Raw genomic sequence first — 15,511 nt, forward strand, 5'->3', positions numbered from 1 at the left:
TTGTGTGTGTGTGTGTGTGCTCTGGTTGGTTGAAGTTTGGGTCCATTGCCCATCTCGGTATACGTTTTTACTTTTACTAGTTTGTGAAGGAGCGAAAAGAAAGGAAAACAAAATAAAAGAAAAAAAGCGGATTATGTGATTCCAGACAAATGTGCTCCTGCAAAACTGCCCACCGAACCTTTGTTCATCACATGGCGCTAGATCCGTCGGGTATCTTGCTTGCGACGTGCTCGAGTGACAAGGAGGTTAACATATTTTATCGTAATCCTTCAGTGCAAGAGTCGGGTGCCTGGACTTTATGTTGCGTTCTAAAGGATCATGTGGCTACGGTGACTCGTGTGGCATGGTGTTGGCACAGGGAGCACGGGCCTTTGCTCGCCACCGCGGGTGCTGATAGGTGGTTTTACGTGTACAAAATTATAGTGACGGTGCATGCTGGGAAAATGGTGTGTGATGCGGTGAAATATTCTGTTATTAGGGGGTTTGAAAAAGATGTCATCACCGATGTGGCGTTTATTCCTTTTGAGCAGCACCGTGTTCTTCGCTTGTCAACCGCGTCGCTGGATGGCTGGATACGCTTGTACGACATCCAACCTGTGCAGTTTCTGTTCGTTAGCAAGATTACGCGGGAGACCGAGACAGGCAGAGACGTGGACACTCGCCGCGGTGGGATTACCTCCATAGCCTGGTTTCCAAGCTCTGCGGGTGAAGGACGGGCTCTTGCTATTGGGTGCATGAATGGAGCCTTTTACCTGTACCGATCTTCAAAAGATTGTGAAAAATTTGAGCGTGTGCGCAGTGTGTTTCCTGAAAGGGCCGATACCTCTATTCATCATATTGTTTGGGCTCCTTGTGTTGGGCGTCCCTTTCAGTTGCTGGCGATCTGCTGTCGCAGTTCTGTGTATATTGTGCGACTTAATTGTGTTTCTCCCGTCCTGGAGTCGTACGATTGCAACGTCTTTCGTTGGCCTCGCGGGGCGGCGTGTGCGGCGTGGAGTCGTTCCGCCTCGCTGCTGTACCTGATCAACGATGATGATGCGAGTGAGATGACACTCCTGCAAGCAGAAGACCCCTCAGATCATCAGTCGTGGAGGGAAGTGCCACATGATTTTTCCTGAAGACGATGAAAGTATAGGAGAAGGCACGAAAAAGGGGGCTGCCTCCCCCGTAACTTCGATTTATAATTTGTCGGAACTTTGTGCAAGGGCTTCATTCGGACTCTTCCTCGTACGATCGCAATACATACATACACACATATATTTTTGCATCTGAGAATGTTCCCACACTGAGGCTGCTTTTTTTTTTCTTTTGCTGTTTACTTTTATTCTGCGGGCCTGGCCGACAAGGAAGAGGGAACGCTACTGGAATACCTCAACACCCAGAAGTCTCCAAAAGGAAAAAAAGAAACAGTAAAATAACGACTTGCCTTTGCCCCTTTCCCGTCTTAGTTGACGTTCCTTCGACAGCGTGTACTCCTAGCAACATATTGCCCGGTTTTTTGGGGCAATTGTCCAAAATGCACGGAAGTAAGTCCACCGTCGAGATGGGCTTTTGCTCCATTCATAGGAGGAAGCGAACTAGGGTGGATTTAATGCCCTTGGATGGCCAAACCGGGCAAATGCGTTGTAAATTCCATAAGGAATGCCGCCAGCGTGTCGAGGCAGAAATGGTTATTTGTAGTCTTCATAACCGGCGGCGAAACATAAATCAAATGAAGGAAGTTCGCAAGGGGATATTCGAATGTTTGCCACAGTTTGCTTGTCGTGGCCAGTTCAATGAGGCAACCGTGCCGACATCTCACGCACCGGTGTCACATCCGCACCACGTCCTCCCACCAAAAGGTAGCAGACCCCAACAGGTTTTCGGAGAGGCACATCCTGCTCTATCAGCAGGCGTGGCCTGGGCACCTGCATTTAATCGCCCTCGCAATGTGGGTGTTGTGACTTCTTCCGATTGGGCGCAAGCCGATCACAAAATGTGGTGTGCCAAACACGGAAAGTTGACGTCTCAATGTGAGCTGATCAAGGACTGCTACCACGTCTGCTACGATGCGTCGGCGTGCCTTTCAACGCCCCTGGAATTGCCTTCGGAGCTTTTGTTAAAGGGGTGCAAAGAGCTTTTATGTTCAAAGCACAACGCTTTAAGGTTGGTAGACTTCCTCGAGAAAACCCCTGACGAAAAGGGATACCAGTGCACTCTGGGTCATCGCTGTCGGGGAACTCTTGCAAATCAGCGGGATGCAGTTCCAGAACAGGCGCTACACCCCACTAGAGAAGCGGTTTCTTCGTTTTTCGTGTAATAGCTGGATCAACTGAGCAAGAGTATTATTTATTCTTCCGCAGGGCTTTTGGATGAGGTTACCGTAACGCTTTTGCTCGATTGCTGTCTGCATTGCTGTGCTTCGTGTTGTTTCATGTCGTGCTTTGACGAATTGTGTTTTTTGTTTTGTTTTCCTTTATACCCATTCGCAAAAATATGTTCTTCTGTCACACACACGGGCACACCTATAGATGGAAATGGCGGAACCAGGAATTGCGTCCGTCCCAGTTAACCCCAAGGTTGGGCTGGTGGATGCGATGGAGGAGGAGCATGTTGTTCACTATTCCGTGCAGGAAGAACTTCCTCGGACCTACCTCCATTTGGGTTTCCGCGGAATATTTGATGTGGTGTGCCAGAGAACAGTAGTTCTGGTTGTTCTTTTGTTAATTCAGTCGTTATCTCAGTTTATACTTGAGATGTACGAGGGACTCATCTCTCGTCATGTCATAATTCCCATGTTCCTTACAATGATTATAGGGGCTGGAGGTAATGCAGGAAATCAATCAGCTGTGCGGTGCATCACTGGATTGACGACGCGCGAGTTCCGACGAAGTGACTTTCTTCTAGTCCTCCGCAAGGAAGTTCTTTGCGGTCTCATTATTTCTTCCCTGCTAACTTTAGTTGGTTTCGCCAGGGTGTACTACTTCTACTGGGGTCAGTTCTACTCGACAATAGCTATATCCTTGTCACTGTTTTGTGTCATAACGATTTCTGTCCTGTTTGGCACAACGTTACCTTTTCTTTTTCAGTTCGTGGGCATCAACAGAGAGCATGCAGCACCTTGCATTCAGGTGCTCATGGACATTACCGGTGTTTTTATCACTTGTTTCTTGTGCTCACTCGTTATTCCCTCGAGTGAGAGCAGCGGCGGCAACAGCGGGAAGTGAGTGAAACGGCAGTGGAGGAATCCCCAAGAGGAGAATTCTCAGGGCGAAGTAGACATGAGTGGAGGGTGCCGTGGTTGGGATTGGAAGTGAATGAGGGCCTTCCAAAGGCGTCTGTGCATGAGTAATCAAATACACACATACACACTCACACACACAAAAAAAAAACAACAACAAACAAAAAAAACTGCAGATAACGCATAATACATTATAACCTTTTTTTTTTTTCGTTCCCCTTCAAATAGTCTTCTTTCTTTGGTTCTTACTGTCGCTTGCTTTCGTAGCTTGATAAAACGAGCTAAAGATGGTTGAGGCTACCCCAGATATGGCAAAGTATTGCTTTGCGGTGATCTCTAGCGAGTTGAAGAAAGAGGCAATCCCAAAAGCTCCCCAGAGTATCCCTGACGACCCGTGCCCTGTCTTTGTCAGCCTCAAGACAGTAGATGGCGCACTCAGAGGATGTATTGGGACCTTCTCTGCCGAGCCGCTTCGTGAACAGCTTAAAAATTACGCCATAGCTGCGGCGTGCGAGGACAGTCGTTTTCCTCCGGTTGAACTAAGTGAGCTTCCTTCACTGAGTTGTACGGTTTATGTGCTGCACTCCTTTGAGAAGGCAGATGACTGGAAGGACTGGGCGATAGGCATGCATGGAATACGGATACGGTATAAGAGTTACTCTGCCACCTTTCTTCCGTCCGTCATGTCTGAAGAGGGCTGGAATCACGAGCAAACCTTGCGCCACTTGCTAAGGAAGGCAGGGTACGGAGGAGCCGTGACAGAAGCCGTCCTCGATAAGGTTGCGTTGACTCGGTACCAGGAAAGTAAGGCCAGCATCGACTTCTTATCTATCGCTGCAGGGGACTAGTGGCATGTCTTGCTAATTTCTTTTATTGTTTTTGTGCTTGCTTTGGTTTGGGTGGAAAAAGAGGAAGAAGTTGGGAGCGGGGGTTATAGTATTTGTTTCCTCCAAAGCACTCAGTTTTGCTTGCAGGTTGCGGGTGGGCGGCGGAGACTCCGGTAGGCGGAGGCCTGATGCCTCGTCAAGAGTGAATGCTTGAGGCGCGAGCGAAAAGTATGGGCAGTACGCAATAGCCATAGTGAATAAGAAAGAATGTTCGAACCATTTATACGTCATTTAATTACAAGGAGTAGTTCCCCTATGCGGATGTGTGTGTGGGGTGGGGGGGGGGAACAAGTGCAGATGAAAGAAAACAAAACAAAATGAGGGACAACATGCAGGAAGAGAGAAGTATGCGACTCTGTCTGTCTTTGTGTGAATGAGGTGAGGGTGTAGGCGCGACGGTGAAGGAGCGACATCAACTTAAAAACAAAAAAAACAAAACTGTGTGTGTGTGTGTGTGCACTCACGCGACCGTTTTCTGAAAGTTTTCTCGGCCCCCTCTTTTTTTTTTAATTTGCGTGCAACAGTGTAAGTTGGGTGACGTTGAAGTGGAAGTTCTGCTGGAGGACCGCTCGGCGAGGTCCTCGAGCGTGTCTCTCTTGACAGCAAAGGGACGCACAAGAAGGCTGAGGCAAGTCGATGAGACGGAGATTGGCGGAGTCCTTGACCGGGTGCGTCGGGGAATTCATTGCTTCTTTTGCGGTGGAGTGAAGTGCAAGCACGAGTCGTGGGAGGCCATGGGCGAAGAGCGAGCCAGCACCCCAATTAAAGGACTGAATTCAAATTGGGTAGGGAAAAATGTTATTGCGAGCCAACGACCCTCGGCTTCACTTGTTATAAAATATCTCCTTATACAGCAATTTAACGCGCATCGAATAACATGAGTCTTCAACTTACAGGAAAAAGGAGAACATGCAGGTTGTGGGCCTGATGGTGTGTACCCATCAACAGGATATCGTTACAACGGGAGGAGGACTCAATACGACACCATATTAGTTACTGCGAGTTTCCATGGCCGGACATGATGGCACCGCAGCAAGACGTTGTGCTACGAAGTGTGCAAGTGATGGATTTTCGTGTGAGGAATTCAGGTAAAGTGCTCGTTCACTGTCATGCAGGATTGGGCCGTACAGGACTCATGATAGCTTGCTATTTGGTTTACAGTCAACATATGCCCAGCGAGGATGTCATCAATCTTGTTCGTCAAGCGAGACCTGGAGCTATTCAGACTTCAAGACAGGCCAAGTTTATTCGCGGTTTTGAGCGTCATTTGTGGCGGCTGACGCAGTCATTTCGGGTGGAGATGTCTGATGCCATCATAGACATTGAATTGCTTTTGCAACGGCAAGGCTTGGTGTTGCATGGGGACGAGGCAGATAGTTAACGCGTTATCCCTGTATTGATTCGGGTGCTTCTCCGTCGACTGCTAAACTGGACAAGAGGTCATTCACAGAAGGCGGAATTGACCCTTTTATCTCTTGCGTCTAGCGCCTCGCCGTTTGTGGCTACACTAAGTGCGTGTAGGCTATCTATTAATAGACGGCGCTTCAACGTGACGGCTATGCGGGATGTGAGGATCCATAGTTTTCTTGTCTGCGATTGGTTTCGTTCCCTGTCAGCTCCGGCGCTCACTGTAGAAGCTTGCAATGCCACTGTGGAGGCCGAAAGGGTGTCTCCCTTTGAGCGTGATCCAATTTCAAGTGAAATCACCCGTATTACAAGTAGCTCTGTTCGACACACTTTGGGCATGGTTCTCTCGGCATTCTACATTATTTCTCTTGAGGTAAAGGCTTACGTGAGGTCGTACACTTTTCGCCGTCTTGCAGATGCCTTTACGCACGCACACGCTTCTGTAAAACTCCGACACAGCCCTGTAGAACGTGAACTGATTTATGCATTCTTTCTTGACTGGGCTTATTCCATCCAGGATTTGGACTTTAATGTGGATCGGGTGGAAGAAACGAATAGTCAGCTCCTAAAGATCGCCAAGTCGCCTTCTAATGCTCTTGAGGATACGTCACATGATGACTTTCAACAGCCTGCTCTCACTTTTTAACCATTAGCTATTGTAGGTGAAGACGGGGAGAAGAAGTTGTGAGTAACTGCAACTGATGTAAGGGGTGTAAAAGTCTAAATCGACATATTGTTCGTCCTGTTACCTTACCGTTGGTTTCTAAGGTTAGGGAAACTGCTGCATTTTTCTCTGTGTCTTATTGGATTTTCTACTGATCCTGAGTTCTGTGTTTCTGGAATCGCTACTTTTCGAAGATAAAGGTAAGAAAAAAGAAGGCAACAGCCGATAGTTGATAATTGAGTTCCCCCCCCCCTTTTTTTTTTTGTCTCATAGCCTTGCAGGCCTCTCCAAAGAATGTGAACTGTGGGGGTCTAATCGTTGCTCTTTCCAAGTAGAGTGCCTTATTGCGAGTTTTTTCTCTGGTTTTGCCTCGGTATAGCACGAATGGGTCATGATTGGCCCCACAAGGGAGGTGATATTTTTTCTTTTTCGTTTTTTGCTTCTCCGTCACGCCCAACCACCCTCTTTTAGGCGTGCCGCGCTGTGTGTGTGGGGGGTTGGGGGCTGTGGGTCGATGCTTGTAGGAGAAGGCCCAAAGGAGCCCCCCACTTGCAAGCAGCAAGCGGGTACATAAAGTTTGGAATTCATTTATACGATTTTTGTTTTTGTTTTAGGTTCCCTTTTTCCTCTTCAAGCTGCATCGACTGCCGCCTTGTTGGTCAGTTGCTTCGTTCCGTGTTTTCCTCCCCGCTTCGGTTGGGCGGCAGCCCTCGGAAGAAGCTCTTCTCTGTTCTTTCCTCTCCTTCATTTGTTTGGGACTCAGAGGTAGAAAATGCTTCGACGCACCTTTGCTGTCGCGCAGAAGGGTGAAAGAGGGCTGTATTTCCCCATCAATCACCGTATCGTGGATCGTCGAGTCGCCTCCGGGGTCACTGTGGAGGAAGCGGATGTGCAGTCACGCTACCGCCGTGAGCTTCGCACGAGCTTTACCACCGGGGAAACGCGACAGACCATACCCCCACTCTGGAGCGCTCGCGAAAGGCCTACGCATTTTTTATCGTTGCGTCTTCCAGCGAGGAATGCCCTTAGGACACGTGTGAATGAGATGCATAACCAGATCCTCTTTTCTCACCACCAGCATGCGCCTCTGCTTGTTCCACTGGCAAAGCTACACATTACCTTGGGTGTGATGACCATTTCGGAGAGCGAGGAAAGGGAGAGGTTGGCATCGATCTATGAATGTGTCTCAGAGGTGTTTTCAGTGATCCGTCCGCTGCAGCTTCGTTTTAGGGGTTTGGGGACGTTTGGGTTCGGCCGTGTTCTATTTGTGCGTGTGGTCCCCGAGGCGGATTTTGGTTTGCTCGATGCCGCTGTTTTTAAAGTTCGCCGAAGAGTTGGCGGGGAGTTAAAGTTAGACATGAAGGGCAACCCACACGACTCTTACGTTCCGCACGTCACTATCGCGAAGATTAGGTCCAACCAGCGGGCGCAGTTTGGCGACAGGATACCCTTGTCGCTCTGGGCAGGGTACCAACACCACGATTTTGGGGATGTGACGTTTTCGCAGGTGGATATTTGCCGTATGCGGGGGTCGGCGGATGGGTATTACCACACGGAGGGTTCGGTCCAGTTGTCGTAGATGCGGAAGGAAATATATTTCCCCCCAAGGCGTTGGTCAAGATGCAATAATTTCAAACGCATGGAACAAAGACCGCTGCAGACGCGCGTCTCCTCAAATGCCGTCGTCGTTTCTGTAATGTCTCTTTTGTTGTTGTAATTTGTTTATTTAGTATTGTTTTTTTTTTTTTGCCTCCCCCTCCCCTTTGCGCCGCTTTTTTAAAAAAAAATAAAAAGAAGTTTCTCATCGCCTCCCGCAATGGAGTCAAGTAGGACAAAAAGTGTTGCGAAAGGCCCGGCAGCTGAAAAGCCCGAGCTAAAAACGCCGCTGAGCATCAGCATGTCGGAAAGGCACAAGGCGCAACTTCGCGAGGCGTTTGATCTTTTTGACTCGGAAGGAACGGGTCGCATAAAGGCTCTGGACGTGAAGGTGGCGCTTTGTGCTCTTGGCTACGATGTCAGTAAGGATGAGCTGGCTCAGCTGCTCAGGCAGGTGGGCGGGTCTATCGTTGCGGGGGTGGATTTTAATGAGTTCTACTGCGTTCTTCTGGCGAAGATGGCGCAGCGTGAAAGCCGATCCGAGGCAATTCGGGCATTCAAGCTCATAGATGTTGGGGAGAAGGGGCACATTTCCGTCGATGACCTCCGTCCCATTGCCGACTCACTGGACATGGATCTCACGGATGACGAGCTGGCGGAGATGGTGCTGTTTGCCCACCCTTCCATTGCTTTTGGAAAAAACGAAGCGGAGATTAAGGAGCCTTTGACAGTGAGCGAGGAGGAGTTTTTGAAGCTCATGGCACGTGCTCATGTATATTAGCCCCCCACCTGCGAATGGGGGAGGAGGCACACCCCCACAAGGCGAAGACCAACTACCCGGAAAAGATTATATATATTTATATATTTATATAGCGTTCTCTCCGTGAAAGATCCTGGATGCTCAGAGGATGTGCATCAACGCAGAGGAGTGTGTTACTTCGGCAGGACAAAAAAAAAAAACATTTTTGCTCTGTTAGTGCTTTTCCTTTTTCATGCCTCTTTTCTCATTCTCGGCTTGTTTTTGTTTCATTTTTGTATTTGTGTCCCCTCATAGGCAACCGTGTGATGTCCGTGTTGGGCGTCTCTTCCTACTTTTTGTGGACGCAGAAGGGTAAGACGGTGTTGCCGTTAGTTCGTGGCAGTGGATTTCTCGTGTCGTTTCAACAGATTGGGGGTTTCTATAGGTATCACGTCCTGGGTGCGGCTCACGTGACGTGCCCTGTGAAGTATCGGCAAATATACGGGGACACGGTTGGTCTTCGGGCGATTGGTGAGCGCCACATTAGCACAAAGTTGTTGAAGCCAGGGAGCAAAGGCGCGGTAGAGGCATCGATCGATTTAGAATTTGCCCAGACATACCTCCCAAACGTGGATGTCTCGTCGCTTAGGTGCAAGGATGAAAGGCAGTTAAGTGAGAGTTGTTTGCGGGCGTTTGAATTGGACCTGGGCCCTATCAAGGAGGGTACAGAGCTTCTATTTTGGGGGGTGAAAGCGGAGGAGGAGAGAGCCAATCCAAACGATGACGGACTACGTCTGAAAGAAGCTTGCATCGAGGGCGAATGCCGGGCGGCCCTCGTCTCCCTCGACTACGGCACCGTGGTCCTGGCCTCGTTGGGGTCTCCTCTTGTTTTGAGCATGTGTGGCGGGCCTGTGGTTCGGAAGGACAACGGGCGCTGTGTTGGTGTCATTGTCGCTCAGGCCTTGAAGAACGCGCCACCGTCGGACCCCCAGGTGACTCCGCTGTGCCAAGATCCGTGGTTGGATCTCTCGCACAACGAGGTAATTCACACCTGTGGGAAGTTCAATGTGGCGTTTGTCCCGGTTCGGGAGTTCTATGACCCGCTGCGACGCTGCGAAATGTGAAGTGAAGTGGATTTATTGTTATTATTATTACTATTGTTGTTGTTGTTGTCTTAGCTGCGAGGCGACGGCATGGGCCTTGATGGGGTTGTAGTCTTTTTCTCTTGGCTCCTCCCCGGCTGAGGGGTTTTTTCAGCCAAGGTAGGGGGCTATCATTGCTTTGGAATAACGCAAAAGTGACCGAAGATGGTGAAGAAGCAGCCGGGGGCTGAGAACATCCGCGTGGTTGTTCGATGCCGCAATTTGTTGCCGTATGAATCGGAGCGTGGTGATAAGGCCCTCGTGCGGCTTGACCTTGCGACAAACCAAGTTATCGTGCATCATCCCATTGGAGATGCCGACAGTTTTACGTTCGACGCCGTGTATAACAACACCTACACACAGCGCGATATATTTCTGCAAGAGGTGCAGCCGCTTCTTGAGGCCGTGCTTCAGGGCTACAATGCAACGGTCTTCGCCTACGGGCAGTCCGGTTCCGGCAAGACGCACACAATGACAGGTAAGCTGAGTGAACCCCAACTGTGGGGTATGATGCCGCAGGTGGTGAATTTCCTCTTCAATGAGGTGAAAAAGTTGAGTTGCACTACAAAAACGTTTAAGATTAAAGTCTCTTACGTGGAGCTGTACAACGGCAAGTCCCGGGATCTTTTGGCCTCAAAGCAGGTAAACCTCGAAATAAAACAGAATATGTCGAAAAATTTTTACGTAAAAGGCGCCGAGATGCCGGAGGTGACAAATTTTGATGAGGCGATTCGCTGGTTTAACGCTGGCACGGTCCGTCGCCAGACCGCCTCTACGGATTTGAATGATACGAGCAGCCGTTCTCACTCACTATTCACCCTTCAGGTGGAGCAGTTTGATTTTGAGCAGGACCCAAGCTCTCCTATTGTTCTCACCAGCAAAATCAACCTTGTGGATCTGGCGGGGTCGGAGAAGTTGAGTAAGACGAACGCCACGGGTGAGACGGCGAAGGAGGGGTGCAATATCAACCTTTCCCTTTCAGCGCTCGCAACAGTCATTGATACCATTGTGAAGGGTGGGAAGCATATTCCCTACCGGGGCTCGCCACTGACGATGCTGCTTAAGGATTCCCTCGGTGGTAATGCCAAGACTGTTATGTTTGCCAACATTGGGCCATCCGAGAAGAACATTTCGGAGACCATCTCAACCCTTCGCTTTGCCCTGCGAGCGAAGCAGATTGAGAACAAGCCGGTCAAAAACATGGATCCAAAGGATGCTCGCATTCAGGACTTGTTGGATACAATTGAAGAGCTAAAGAGCCGATTGGGGAATGTCGACCTCAACCAGGAGGACCAGCTTCGACAGCGCATCGAAGAGCTGGAGATTGAAAATTCCGATCTTCGCGGCGGTGGTGAGAAGAACAATCTCGAGCTTGAAGAAAGCGTCCGTGTCCTTCAGGCCCAGCTGGAGGAGGCAAATCGGATTTCTGCCGAGAAGCAAAAAGAAGTGGACAAAGGGGTAGATGCCCGCGTGCTTCTGGAGTGGAACCTCCAAAATGAGGCGGGGCATGGGAAGGAGCTTCGGTCGCTGGCAATGAACTTTATTAAACGGGTATGCCAGGAGGAGCAACTGCAGGAAATTCGTCGTAAAATGCCACAGGATGGCTCGTACAATACGACAGCTGACGGTTGGGATGTGAAGGAAATTGATTTCTACTTGAATGAGTTTGCTTCCATGTACGAGGCCTGGAGGCAGTCGACGTACACGCGAGAAGATTTAGAAAAATACGCCCAAGCTTCTGTTAGCGGTGTTCTGGAGCAAACACAGCGGCACCTTGATGAGGTCACCCGTGCCCGTGATGAGTTGCTGCGCCTGCGGCAAGAGGACTCCGCAAAACGTGCGGCGGACAATGAAACGCTTTCTCAGTTAAGGGTCGATTTAAACACGCTTAAGGATGAGAACAGCAGGCTGCGGGAAAAGATCGAAAGAGACCAGGAGCGAATGAAGGCGAAATTGACCAAAAACAAAGACGAATACAAGTCTTTGGCCGACGAACTAGAACGATCCAAGGCAGTGTTGACGGAAAGGGAACGCGACATCGAGCGGCTCAAGCGGATGTTAGAGGAGAGTGGCAACAATGCCTTCTTTGCGGCTTCCACAAGTGGGGGATCGCCGTGGGCTGGCGTTGATGAGCGAACTGCGATGCTCCAGCAGCTGGATGAGGAAAAACGTATCAGGAAGGCCTTGGAGTCACGCATCCGAGAAGTGAATGTCTCGCTTCGTCGCTACGGGGTTTGCATCGCCGAGGCCGGAGAGGTGGCTGCCGGGTCCCAAGAGGCTGCTGAGCGCACCGACGCGCTTATGCTTGCGGCAGTCGAGGAAAAAGACACCCTTGATGGGGATCTCTGTGCCAAGTTTCAGCAGCAAGTTCGCGTCAAACAAAGACTCACGGAACTTCGCCATCAGCACCAGCGTAAATTGGAAGATATGCTAAGGAAGTACGAGCTTCTCAAAACTGGGAAAACTACTGCCAACGGCGGCGGCGGTGACAGTGCGTTGCATTCAGGCTTTGCAGATGACGCACTCGCACAACAGATAAAGGAATTGCTGCAGCGAAAGGACGAGGAGATTGAACGCGTGATACAAGACAAGGAGAAGACATGTGATAAAATTGTGAAGAAGCTTAACAAGTCGGAGATGAAAATCAAAGAGTTAGAGGCGACTCTCGAGGAGGAGCGGGCACAGATTACTGATGAGCGTCAGGAGTTAGGTGCCGAGAATCATGAGCTTCAAAAGTACAATCAGCAGCTCTCGGTGGAGGTGGAAACACTACGAGGACAACTGAGCGTGGTGAAGGAGGAGATGGACTCCATGGACCGCGCAAAGAGTGCTGAGATTGAGCAGTGGAAAGAGGTTGCAGAAAACGGCGCCGAGCGCCTTGAGGAGATGCGCTTTAAGCTGGCTGCATACACTGAGCTTCAGAAGAGTTACGATCGGCTACAGGAGCAGCTTCAGCGCACCGAAGTTTCACTAAAGGAAAAAATTGACAATCTCGAGAACACCAGACAAATGGTGAAGTGGTCTAACTCCCTTCTTGCCACGGAGAAGCAGAAGCTGGAGCAGATGGAGATGGTGGTGAAGCAGCAGGAGATTGAGATGCGCCGTCGTGAGGAATACCTAAAAAGTGAAATGATGGATGACATTAACAAACAAGTGGCTGCAAACAATCGTCGTTTGCAGGAGCAGGCTGCACAGTATCAAGAGCTTATATCCCAAGAGCAGGATAAGCAAAAAGCAATTATGAAAAAGGTAAAGAGTGCAAGGAAAGAAACACAAAAGGCGGCCCAACGGTATGATGAGATGATTTTGGAAAACGAGGCTCTACTGTCAAAGCTGGAGGAGCTAAAGGTAAATTCCATGCGGATCTTTCTGGAGAAGCAGGAGGCCCAAAGGGAATTGGAGGCATTACGTCCCACGCGGCACTTCGGTACTCGACGTCTCTGATGGCGCTGTCTGCGTTGAACCTAAGCGGGTATTCATGTCATTTTGCAACGAACTCTTTCCTTCAATGTACATGTGTTTTTTTTCTTTATATATATATATGTGTGTGTGTGTCTCTGTGTTTGTTTCTTTATATATATATATATTGGTAGACACTATACAAATAACATTACCTGATAAATAGGGTGGTGGATTGAAGTTGTGCCATCGCACACATTTTCGGCTAGGTGTTGCCTTTGCGCCTGGGTCCCGTGCATGTTTCCGTTTGGTTTCTTCTTCGATCCCTTCTTCTTGACAGTGTTTTTATTCCGCGTTTTCCCTTTGCCGTTCTTCGTGTGCCATTCCAGGCGATGGTGCGGGATACGGCACAACGGGCCTCTCTGGTGAAGGCAGGGCTGTCGAAGGCCGCGGTGAAGGAGCAGGAGTTGGCGGTGAAGCGCAGCAAGCGGAGCAAGTTTACACCGGTGTCGGCCCACAGCAAAGGCAATCCCATCCACCGAGCCCTCAAATACCATGAGAAGAAACTTCTTCGAAAGCATGACTTCATGCAGTATCCGCAGGATAACTGGCACGAGCCCTTCTGTATCACAAAGTATCACCTAGAAGACCGTGAAGACTACCGAAGGTATTTGCGTCTGGTAGGTCTTATGCGGCAGCTTCTGGCGCAGCTTCGCTACCTTCCATCCGACAGCAAGATACGGATACAAATAACACAACAAGTGCTAGACAAGCTCTTTACAATGGGACTAATTAAAGAGAAACTCGGCTTGGCGGAGGTGGACAAGGTTGGTGTGGAGGCCTTTTGTAAGCGACGGTTGTCTACGGTTCTTCGCGATCTTAGCATGTCACCAAACTGTAAGCTTGCTGCGGAACTTGTCCACCATGGGCATGTGCGGGTAGGCACAACGCAAGTTAGGGATCCAGCATTTCTTGTTCCCAAGGGACTGGAGGACCTTGTGACGTGGATGCCTGGTTCAAAGATTAAACATCATGTGGACTCCTTCAACGTCCAACGCGATGACTACGAGTAATATACATATGGAGGAATTACAAATTCCCCACTGGCGTTATTCGACGCGCTAAGGGAAGATAAAATGAGGAAAAAGGTAATGTGCATTACTGTTCTTCTCTTTCACCAATGCTGTTCCCTCTCTTTATACTTGTAAGGATGTGCCTTGATGTTTTTTGTCGTTGTTTTCGTCTCTCTCTCTCTCTTATTGGGCCTGAATTGTGCAGCAAGCTACACTGCACTATTCCACACGAAGAGACGCAGAAGAACAACAACAACAACAACAACATCAAAAAATTAAAATAAAAAGAAAGGCTGTTTTAATAATAGAAGACAACTAGGCAAGAAGGAAGGAGAGGGAGAAAAAAAGGAAACCCTGAAGAGGAGGGGGGTGGGGGGAAGGAGCTTCATAACTTCACCATGTCCGCGGATCGCACCTCCCGACGTAAGGAGATGGACTTCATGAAGTTAATGAATGGCCCACGAAAGGTGCATCCATCAAATTCGGTTTCAGAGTTTTGGGTTGAGTTCCACGGTCCTGAGGGAACGGCCTACGAGGACGGTACGTGGTTTGTTCACGTGCAGCTTCCGGCTGATTACCCATTCAAGTCCCCTTGCATCGGATTCAGCAACAGCATTTACCATCCAAACGTGGACGAGGCAAGTGGGTCTGTCTGCCTTGATGTAATTAACCAGACATGGACCCCTATGTATGAGTTGCAGAACGTCTTTGATCTTTTTCTCCCGCAACTTTTGCGTTATCCCAACGCCTCCGACCCATTAAACTCTTCCGCGGCCTCCAAGTTGCTAAATGACCCCATTGCATACGTTTCTATTGTTCGTGAACATGTTTCAAGGCATGCCACAAGAGAGGCGGCGCTTGGGAGCATCCCCGCGGAGTACCGTCCGCGGAGCGAGGAGGCGGTGAAGCGAAATGAAAAGTCCCAACAGATATTGGAAGATGGTTCTCCGGCCACATCTAAAGGTCTAACAGAAGTCCCGAACTCCCCTTTTGGGAGCGAGGAGGAGTACGTACCAGAGTCAATTGATATCTGAAAAGGGGGTGAGAAGATTGTACTCCATGGATGGTTATTGGAGGAAATATGAGTGAGAAAGCAAAAACGGCAGCCAAAAAGTGAAACATTATTGCTGCACTGATGAGTGGGATAACGTTGTTTCCCCTTCAAAAGGCTGTTTGGGGAGTAAGTCCTAGTGATGAGGATGAGGATGTGGGGGGGGGGGGTCAAGGAACGGTAGAGGGAGGGCGATAAAAAACAGAAATCTCAAACCTTTTCTCTGCCGAAGCACAAAGCCTGATTAGATGTAGCGCCGTATTTGCCACCGTATGGACGCCCGCACTCCCCATCGATGTATGTTCATACGAGTTGCGTGTATAGGGGTTCCAC

The 15,511-nt window shown here is 49.5% G+C and overlaps 12 protein-coding genes across 12 annotated transcripts, besides 10 other annotated features; all 12 read left to right on the forward strand.

Annotated features, from left to right (window-relative positions):
• The first annotated feature begins 1 nt into the window (after position 1).
• Positions 2-19: a microsatellite.
• A 74-nt stretch (positions 20-93) lies between these two features.
• Positions 94-126: a microsatellite.
• A 23-nt stretch (positions 127-149) lies between these two features.
• On the forward strand, positions 150-1,118 carry Tco025E_06620 (nucleoporin SEH1; the record flags this gene model as incomplete). The annotated part of the gene is made up of 1 exon (XM_029373495.1): positions 150-1,118. The coding sequence occupies one exon, from the start codon at positions 150-152 to the stop codon at positions 1,116-1,118; it is 969 nt and encodes a 322-aa protein (XP_029226398.1).
• Positions 1,119-1,238: 120 nt separating this feature from the next.
• Positions 1,239-1,260: a microsatellite.
• Positions 1,261-1,516: 256 nt separating this feature from the next.
• On the forward strand, positions 1,517-2,299 carry Tco025E_06621 (uncharacterized protein; the record flags this gene model as incomplete). The annotated part of the gene is made up of 1 exon (XM_029373496.1): positions 1,517-2,299. The coding sequence occupies one exon, from the start codon at positions 1,517-1,519 to the stop codon at positions 2,297-2,299; it is 783 nt and encodes a 260-aa protein (XP_029226399.1).
• A 211-nt stretch (positions 2,300-2,510) lies between these two features.
• Tco025E_06622 (Mg++ transporter) lies at positions 2,511-3,206 on the forward strand (the record flags this gene model as incomplete). The annotated part of the gene is made up of 1 exon (XM_029373497.1): positions 2,511-3,206. One exon carries the CDS (start codon positions 2,511-2,513, stop codon positions 3,204-3,206), a length of 696 nt encoding a protein of 231 aa, XP_029226400.1.
• Positions 3,207-3,337: 131 nt separating this feature from the next.
• Positions 3,338-3,383: a microsatellite.
• Positions 3,384-3,507: 124 nt separating this feature from the next.
• Tco025E_06623 (ammecr1) lies at positions 3,508-4,068 on the forward strand (the record flags this gene model as incomplete). Its single annotated transcript, XM_029373498.1, has 1 exon — positions 3,508-4,068. One exon carries the CDS (start codon positions 3,508-3,510, stop codon positions 4,066-4,068), a length of 561 nt encoding a protein of 186 aa, XP_029226401.1.
• Positions 4,069-4,546: 478 nt separating this feature from the next.
• Positions 4,547-4,564: a microsatellite.
• Positions 4,565-5,128: 564 nt separating this feature from the next.
• Positions 5,129-5,488, forward strand: Tco025E_06624 (putative phosphatase; the record flags this gene model as incomplete). Its single annotated transcript, XM_029373499.1, has 1 exon — positions 5,129-5,488. One exon carries the CDS (start codon positions 5,129-5,131, stop codon positions 5,486-5,488), a length of 360 nt encoding a protein of 119 aa, XP_029226402.1.
• A 177-nt stretch (positions 5,489-5,665) lies between these two features.
• On the forward strand, positions 5,666-6,160 carry Tco025E_06625 (putative phosphatase; the record flags this gene model as incomplete). Its single annotated transcript, XM_029373500.1, has 1 exon — positions 5,666-6,160. One exon carries the CDS (start codon positions 5,666-5,668, stop codon positions 6,158-6,160), a length of 495 nt encoding a protein of 164 aa, XP_029226403.1.
• A 790-nt stretch (positions 6,161-6,950) lies between these two features.
• On the forward strand, positions 6,951-7,757 carry Tco025E_06626 (A kinase (PRKA) anchor protein 7; the record flags this gene model as incomplete). The annotated part of the gene is made up of 1 exon (XM_029373501.1): positions 6,951-7,757. The coding sequence occupies one exon, from the start codon at positions 6,951-6,953 to the stop codon at positions 7,755-7,757; it is 807 nt and encodes a 268-aa protein (XP_029226404.1).
• A 124-nt stretch (positions 7,758-7,881) lies between these two features.
• Positions 7,882-7,926: a microsatellite.
• A 68-nt stretch (positions 7,927-7,994) lies between these two features.
• On the forward strand, positions 7,995-8,555 carry Tco025E_06627 (centrin; the record flags this gene model as incomplete). The annotated part of the gene is made up of 1 exon (XM_029373502.1): positions 7,995-8,555. The coding sequence occupies one exon, from the start codon at positions 7,995-7,997 to the stop codon at positions 8,553-8,555; it is 561 nt and encodes a 186-aa protein (XP_029226405.1).
• Positions 8,556-8,622: 67 nt separating this feature from the next.
• Positions 8,623-8,646: a microsatellite.
• Positions 8,647-8,839: 193 nt separating this feature from the next.
• Tco025E_06628 (uncharacterized protein) lies at positions 8,840-9,637 on the forward strand (the record flags this gene model as incomplete). Its single annotated transcript, XM_029373503.1, has 1 exon — positions 8,840-9,637. The coding sequence occupies one exon, from the start codon at positions 8,840-8,842 to the stop codon at positions 9,635-9,637; it is 798 nt and encodes a 265-aa protein (XP_029226406.1).
• A 12-nt stretch (positions 9,638-9,649) lies between these two features.
• Positions 9,650-9,686: a microsatellite.
• Positions 9,687-9,820: 134 nt separating this feature from the next.
• Positions 9,821-13,099, forward strand: Tco025E_06629 (putative OSM3-like kinesin; the record flags this gene model as incomplete). The annotated part of the gene is made up of 1 exon (XM_029373504.1): positions 9,821-13,099. The coding sequence occupies one exon, from the start codon at positions 9,821-9,823 to the stop codon at positions 13,097-13,099; it is 3,279 nt and encodes a 1,092-aa protein (XP_029226407.1).
• An 86-nt stretch (positions 13,100-13,185) lies between these two features.
• Positions 13,186-13,242: a microsatellite.
• Positions 13,243-13,446: 204 nt separating this feature from the next.
• On the forward strand, positions 13,447-14,127 carry Tco025E_06630 (putative U3 small nucleolar ribonucleoprotein IMP3; the record flags this gene model as incomplete). The annotated part of the gene is made up of 1 exon (XM_029373505.1): positions 13,447-14,127. The coding sequence occupies one exon, from the start codon at positions 13,447-13,449 to the stop codon at positions 14,125-14,127; it is 681 nt and encodes a 226-aa protein (XP_029226408.1).
• Positions 14,128-14,369: 242 nt separating this feature from the next.
• Positions 14,370-14,401: a microsatellite.
• Positions 14,402-14,525: 124 nt separating this feature from the next.
• On the forward strand, positions 14,526-15,161 carry Tco025E_06631 (ubiquitin carrier protein 4; the record flags this gene model as incomplete). The annotated part of the gene is made up of 1 exon (XM_029373506.1): positions 14,526-15,161. The coding sequence occupies one exon, from the start codon at positions 14,526-14,528 to the stop codon at positions 15,159-15,161; it is 636 nt and encodes a 211-aa protein (XP_029226409.1).
• Positions 15,162-15,511: the final 350 nt, after the last annotated feature.

Source organism: Trypanosoma conorhini (assembly GCF_003719485.1).
Source record: "Trypanosoma conorhini strain 025E chromosome Unknown Tco_14.4_contig_00456, whole genome shotgun sequence".
Classification (NCBI taxonomy): domain Eukaryota; phylum Euglenozoa; class Kinetoplastea; order Trypanosomatida; family Trypanosomatidae; genus Trypanosoma; species Trypanosoma conorhini.